This window comes from Hermetia illucens, chromosome 3, assembly GCF_905115235.1.
Source record: "Hermetia illucens chromosome 3, iHerIll2.2.curated.20191125, whole genome shotgun sequence".
Classification (NCBI taxonomy): domain Eukaryota; kingdom Metazoa; phylum Arthropoda; class Insecta; order Diptera; family Stratiomyidae; genus Hermetia; species Hermetia illucens.
This window is the reverse complement of record NC_051851.1, coordinates 35,269,126-35,276,842: the sequence shown is the minus strand read 5'-3', so window position 1 is coordinate 35,276,842 and position 7,717 is coordinate 35,269,126. Positions and strand designations below refer to the sequence as shown.

The window sequence follows — 7,717 nt, the reverse complement described above, 5'->3', positions numbered from 1 at the left end:
TGCTATGTTTTTATCAAAGATAATGCCCTATTATTATATTAATAGCTACTATTAACTCAGTGTACTTTATGACCCCTTAATATAACGGTTTGGATCTGGAAATGCAGTTATCCCAGCCTGAAGTTTGATCCTGGACCCCCTGCGGAATTTCGAAAACAGAAAACTTCGTTCAAAAGTGCCGCGATATTAGAAGATTTCCTGACATACACGGATGAGCACTATTAAAACACACGCACAGTATTGTAAGTACCAACGTTTCATAATCGTCCGGGTAGCAGAAAATCGTTCATTTCCAGAATTAATAATACATGCATTCGTCAAGTAGGATGGCGGGAATTAGTGAACTTAGAGCTTGAAAGTGATCAGAGTGAGTAGATTGGTGTTTATTGACTGGAATATGAAAAGGAAGTATACTTTAATGTGTTGTGCCTTTTGATCGTTACAAAAGGCTTAGGCAGAACAATCGTTTTTTTAGCAAGACAACGATTTCAAATACAGTTCCTTCTCGGCACGGCAATGATCATTGTATAATGTGCAACACTGGTTACATATAGCTCCCCAATCGGTAAATCTTTACATTTGCTGGAACAGTAAACTCATAAACGACACATCACCTTAAAAAATGATTTCCGGAAGGCATTATAGGAAGTTGGGAGCGAAATTTCCTTCGATATGACTCAATACCTCCCCAATTCGATAGATCGTTGACTTGTAGTTATGTTGTGTTACATAACATTAAAATTGAAATGAAAGTTCAAATTCGGTTGTCTGCAGTGGTTTGATACAATTTCGAATGAAAAACTTCATCAAGGCACAGGCCAGTTCTCCACGGATGAGTTGATTAGAAGACAGAAGTGACGGTGGAAAGGTCACATATTAAGGAAGACCAACAACTCAATTTGGGGCTATGCCATATAGTGGAATCCTCTTTTCCAAAATGGCAGACGAGTGGGACGCCCCGGGAATACTTGGCTCAGACCAATGAAGGAGAAGCCCCATTAAACGATAAATGAAATCATAAATATAACAACACATACTTAAATAAATTTATCTTTTATAGCATGTTGAAAAATCTCCTGATCATTTTTCTGAAAGACGATATTCCCGCTGTATATGTAACCGATATGTGATATCAATAATTTCTTGTTTTTATATTTTTTCTGAAGTGACTGAATTTTTACGGTGTCAGGACCACCGTTTAAATAATAATAATAATAATGCACCTCCTCCCGCTAAACCTCCACATTAAATACGTTGTAGCGTGCAGTGCCGTCAGACTACGTGAGTCCGGATGCCTTGACAGCGAAGCCCTACGGCCACAGTAACATCAATGCAATTTTATGACACAGCATTCTTCACCGATGGATCAAACATGGTCTGTGGAGTCGGTGTGGGCATTCTCTCGAATACACACAGTGTATCCGAGTCGTATAGTGTCCCAGATTTCGCTAGTGTATTCCAAGCGTAAGTACTGGAGCTGGATGCAAGCCCCAAACGTAAAATAGCTATTCTGACCGACAGCCAAGTGGCCATTAAGTCTTTGTACTCAGCGACGACATCCTCCAGGCTGGTGGGGCAGTGCAGAATGCGCTGGACAGTCTGAGTGGTACGATCAAGGTCACTCTCCTCTGGGTTCCCGGTCATAGGAACATAGAGGGGAATGACCGGGCTGACAGATTGGCCAGGTGGAGCTCTGCTCTTGGCAGTCCTTCGACGGGTACATTCAGTTTCTCACTACCGACTGTCAAAGACAGGCTCCACACGCACTACTTAGCACCTTAGATGGCGAAAGCTTACCACCTGTCCAAGTTAAGGAGGATTTGGCCCGTTTATAACAAATCGCGATCACGAGAGACATACAAGAGAGATTTCTAGCTATACGGTGGAAGAATCGCTTTCCTTCATGAATACTATGGGCTGTGGTACGCAGAACCTGTAGGCAATATAAGCAATGTATTCTATAGAAGTTTTAAGATTTCAAAAATTTATTCAGAGTGAAATTATGCGGTGTTTCCAACGATTAATTAATTGAAATAATAAAACTTGTTGTTTCTTTTTCGTTGGTGTTGGTTTGTATTCTTGCAAATACCGATATTTCGGGAACCACTTGTTCCCTTCTCAACCTTCCCTTCCCTTCCCCCCTCCCTTCATCTCAACAAGTTGAGAAACTTGTTTGCACTGATGAAGGGAACAAGTGGTTCCCGAAATATCGGTATTTGCAAGAATACAAACCAACACCAACGAAAAAGAAACAACAAGTTTTATTATTTCAAAAATTTATTGTTTGTTTCTACTCCAGAGAGATATAATAAAGTAAATATATTAAAAAAAGTTTTTTGAACTATGTGCGCCTTCAGTGGCTAAGTGAATCATTGATCGTGCATCAACTTATTTGTAAAGATTGCCATCTTATTATATACATATATCGGGGAAGATTACCATCTTATTACCAAGATTCATATAAAAGCACTCTGTAATGAGCTTTTAGTTAGCCTAATTAGTTTAGCCATGTTTACATAAACTACTTCTCCAACAACAGGCTATGAATAAACACCCACTCTTTAAAATGTTTTGGGTTTATTTAGTTGAATCGAACGTTCAGTAGGTCAAAATGACGCATTTAAACATGTTAATCATTCATTCCTCCATCAGATTCATTCCGTTGCAACACTTGAGCAAAAAACCCAGAGAAATTCCAGAAGATGAAAACTTGGTTCTATCTGGTAGTTGATGAGACTATTACCCATAATCCAGTAGTGGTCGGCTAAAAAAAAATAATCATAGTCTCAAGGCATGTCTGCTGTCTGGGACGAGCTTATCTCACCACGAACTCGAGCCCGTTTTCTCAGTTCTGCTGCTGCTGTCCGTTCAATACAAGTTGTTCTCCTGTAATAATCCATTCGGGTTATTAATAGTAAATACATATCAGTAGTGCTCACTCAAGTGACATCTTTTTTACCGAAAATGGTTTCTATTTTGAAGAAAACTTCAAAACTAATTGGGTTCGTGATTATAGTATTATTTGCAAACCTGTGTCAATCACAAGATGTAGGTTTTCCAGAACGCGGAGATGAGGAAGAGAGTAAACAAAATGCTGCAGTAAGTACCCAATTGACCCTGCAATTCGGTGCCACTTCCATCTTTGATAATTTTTTCATTGTCTTATTGATAACAGAAACGGAAGCCCATCTACATACCAGGAAGATGTCGCGAAAATGAACTTCTATATCCGGGTGATCAGCTCGACGATTGGATCTGCGATTGTTCGCCAGGTTAGTCTTACAATTGATATAAAAACGATTCTAGAATTTGGCAATGTTTAGAACTTGACCCCTAAATATTAAGAACGCCAATTGGTAACCGGTTTCCACAGCTTTACTCCATTTAGACGCACGCTATAAATAAATCTTAATTTTTTTGTGTGGCGTGTCAAGATCGTAGTTCGATAACCAGTAGCTCATTGAATTTCTGATTTCGTTCTAATCATTGAGAGACTCTTGTAAGTCTCTTGAATGGAATTTAATATAGATTTATCATCTTTACTGAGAAGCACGTTGAAGCCGAATATACAAAACTGAAGTTGGAAAATAAAGATCTGTTTTTATCTACCGTTGGTAATATCCGTAAATATTGTTATTGAAAAGTCATTGTGTGGAATTCCCCCATGGATGTTTTTATGAATGCAATGTTTGCGGTTAGGCTAAACTTGGCTCACTAGTAGCTTAAAAAACTATAAACGGAATTTACAAAGCCCCAATGACTTCGCATTTTAAGAAAAATGCAAGTATAAGATCTGAGGAAAGAATTGCATGGATCCCATGCCGACTATTCTGACGATCGTAATCGTGAGAGGTGACCACAATGTTGATAATTTATCAAGCTTAAAATAGTAAGAATCAAGCTCATAGTAAACGGAATTCAACTTGTTTGAGGAGTTATATTCTTTCTTATCGGTATGATAGATGCATTTATTGACTATGACGTCTCTCAGCCGAGATTTGTGAAAGAGATTTTCAAAATAAATCCAAAAAATATGTAAAATTCGAAATTTTATAATTTTCAAGATAACATGATAATAAGAACTTGACTTCACTTAATTTCAGGTCATCTATTTCACCCTGCCACTGATAAATGCTACTCAGCATATAGAAAGGGACCCTGTTCCGAAGGAAGCTACCTGATTTTACCGAAAGATAAAGCCATCCCTGAATGCCAGATCAACCCATGTGAACGCGACGGAACCGTGCGTGTTCGGAACGAATGTTACTCATTAGGTCAACCGGGACCATGCCCATTTCCCGAACTATCAAATGTACTGGGCGTGAATACAACTACATTAGAACTAGCATGTGTTAGCCTATCTGTTGTTTTAAACACCCGATTTGATGATGATGATGATAAAACGCAAACACCAGCACCAACACCAGCTGATATCAATTTGGATGAAGCCCCTCTTTGCGCCAAGGGCTGCAAACGATATATAAATGGTACATGCCCAACCGTAGATGAGGTTACCACCACATCGAAACCACTGATCCATAATCGCATTATAACCACGCTGAAATCGAATCTTTAATTCTCAGTATTCGAATAAGCTAAAGTATTCTTAGGGTTCATTTCAATAAATGAAATAGTTCAGGTATTAATTTATAGTCGTATAATATCGTCATTACCGTTTCGGTTGGAACGCGATTATTTAGCAATAGTAAGAATGATTCAATATTTGATTTCTACAAGTTTCACTTTACATATAGCCCTTTTCAGTCAAATTCTTCTCGTATTCAATCAATTTTGTATCTTTCCTAAGCAATTACTTATTTTTTCAAAGCATTTTCGAACTTTTTTGAGTATCATAAATGATTTTAAATTTTAAGTTTTAAGAAAATATCTCTTCGTGTCAATTGCATAGTATCGTCATAATATAGTGAACAATGTATCTTTATAATTCACTATCTTGCAGTCAAATTTGAATAGGTTCGATACTATACAATTTTTAACGATATATTTATTTTATTGTATCTTTCTGGAGAAACTAGGAATAAGTTTTCAAATCTCTCTTACAAATGCTATAAAATACATTGTTTAAAAAGTAAAATTATTGTGTGCCTTCTTGATATTTGTTTCATTTTTTTATTCATTTTGCAGAAAGTTCAATTTTTTCATTGTTTCACACTAGGCAGGCGCCTAGATAAGGGAATAGCGTAGGAAGGTAGTCTTCCTTCATACTTCGTTATCGGCAATCAGATCTCCCATCTTATATTTTCATTTACTGCATGCACTGGTGATCATTGCTTTCTGCAGCAACTAGATTTTAGATGTGAATGCTAAACTTCAAAGTTGAATTCCATAAGTCCAGATTGGTATTACGAGGGTCTTTTAAGGCAAGTCCTAGTTTAGACTTTTTATTGAGAAGTCAATACATATTTTTTTGTTTTCAACTCCGTTTCCAGTGTTTTTTCGAGAATCCCTCCGCGTCGGTCGTTTATCCGGTTACCAAGATAGTTTATATTATTCTGTTGAGTTTGAATCATTGAACTATTGAATGAGACCTTAATGCAGTTCAGTCGTTTCAGGGTGAAGGTGGCGTGGAAAATTTGAATTAGCTCACGCGATTTTTCCATTTCGTAAATCACGTTTTAATTCATTTTAAGTAGATCTTAATGGTGATTTGCACTGAACAGGTTTCTTCGCCCTTTTATTAATTTCCCATAAGAAAAAGTAAGTTGATGTATTAAAGGATAAGCCTCAGAAGTAGTTTTGTAACTCCTATTCCCGTTGATCCTTCATGGAACGAACGACTTAAATATGACTCGCTCGTTAGCACCTCACCCCTCACATTTCAATCAATCAGATACGGGATTTTTCGTCGATCTGCTGATCAATAAGTGGGTTCGTATTGACAAATTCCACAGCTGTGTTACTTTGGGAGTGATCAGTCTGGATCCGCATTTTTAAACTTAGCTATTGTATGTAGATCCACAAGCAATTGGCTCATGGCACTATGTTTTTGTGTAAACAAATTCTTGAATTGGGACATTACACATCCCCAAATCATTTACCCAGCCCTTCTTCGACGGTTCTTGGGTTGGTTAGGCTTAGGACCTTCAGTATTTTATCAGTCTACCATATGTCAATCCATCAAAAATTAACTAATGAAAAACTGATGAACAATAAAAGTCGCACTTCGTAGGAGCCAATAGAGTTAATTCAAACACATCCTGTCCAAACGTAGTTCCAACATTACATTTCGACACATCTCTGTTCGTACGATCTTACCCATTTTGATACCGACTGTTGACATCCAGGCCACACATTTTTTCCGAATGGTTGTCGCACACTTAGCTGATATTCGATATTTTCCCCATCTACATAGTAGGACAGCTGATAGATAGTAAATCGATGAAGGGAAAGGGTCGGAGGTGCAAAATTGGCGTCCTTTGTTTCACGCCTTCAGAAGACAAGCCGTAAATCGAATGCTGGGAATAATTTTATCTAGTTAACGTATACGGGTATGAGAATAAAACAAAAAAAAAGAATCGAGTAAATAACATGATAGATGGTCGAGAAAACTCAAAAGGTATACGGAAAAACTGGTGTAAAAAAATGCTAATAGAATTCATATGAAAAATGTGCTGTTTTGTGTTTTCTTGTCAGTTAAATACAGACAGAAATATGAGGCGAGTTTGACTCTCTAACACCTCTGCCGCAACTAAGGAGAACGGCACCCGAGTTGTACATCGCAACTCCACGCTCGAGCTCCGAGCTCTGCCCGCGATGTAGGCATAACCACAACCACCATGAAACTCCCACTAGGGGGCCAACCGCAAATAACCGGGCCGAAAGCACATCCTCCAGGAATTCTCCTGGAGCATATGCTCTCAGAGGGCCATCCCGGTTCCCATGGTACCAGATAACCTCCGGTGAGGCTTCGTGGCAGAGCCACTTCAAATGAGTTCCTTGCAGATTCGGGTCTGATCGCCCTCCTCGAGTACGTGGGGACAAATGGCGCTGACAGGTGGAACTGCTCGAAATATCGGCAGTGCTTGTGGAAGTCGAGGATGATCAAATTCTTCCGTTGAAATCTATTCGAAATATTCTCGCCATCTATCCGTCCCGGATTTTCCATTCATAAGTCATTAATCCAACAGAACTTTTCGATATCCTGTGTGCGTTGGTGTCGGCTTTTGACAAGTCCACCTATCAGAGCTACAAAAGTAAAAGAGATGATCAAACAAATGAAATCGTGGAAAGCAACCGGACGCCCCACGCATCAGCGCAACTAGGATTAAGTGGTATTCCACAACTGGCAGATGACGTATCCACGGCTCCCTCAATCCTAAAACAAAAATTAATTCTGCTTCGACCGGCTTAGACCCGGACTAGAGTATTGTTTTTGTTGCAATATGATTCACACCCATTTCGCGTTTGTGGATCTATGAAAAGGAGCGAATATGACCTGGAAACCACTTTCTTTCACATTGCTCTCAAAGGTAGAGGTGAGAAAGCGCCTGATGAGTTGCCTCTACCCTGGACAAAACCATACGTTGCCTGTTCCCTGAAAATCAAATATTGCCAATCTCTATATGAAATTTCATTCAAATTGGCCCTTACTGATTTCGACTAAATTGTTGCGCCAATCTCGAAAATGTGATCATATAAAAAACGCGTTTAGTTACCACGTTGAATGAATATTGAAGGAAGCAACTCATTCTACTGT

At 38.7% G+C, this 7,717-nt stretch overlaps 1 protein-coding gene across 1 annotated transcript; it reads left to right on the top strand.

Moving 5' to 3' along the window:
* Positions 1-2,686: 2,686 nt before the first annotated feature.
* On the top strand, positions 2,687-5,112 carry LOC119652847. Its single transcript, XM_038057199.1, has 3 exons — positions 2,687-3,099; positions 3,176-3,272; positions 4,104-5,112. Exons 1-3 carry the CDS (start codon positions 2,965-2,967, stop codon positions 4,574-4,576), a joined length of 705 nt encoding a protein of 234 aa, XP_037913127.1. The 5' UTR covers positions 2,687-2,964; the 3' UTR covers positions 4,577-5,112.
* The last annotated feature ends 2,605 nt before the right edge of the window (positions 5,113-7,717 follow it).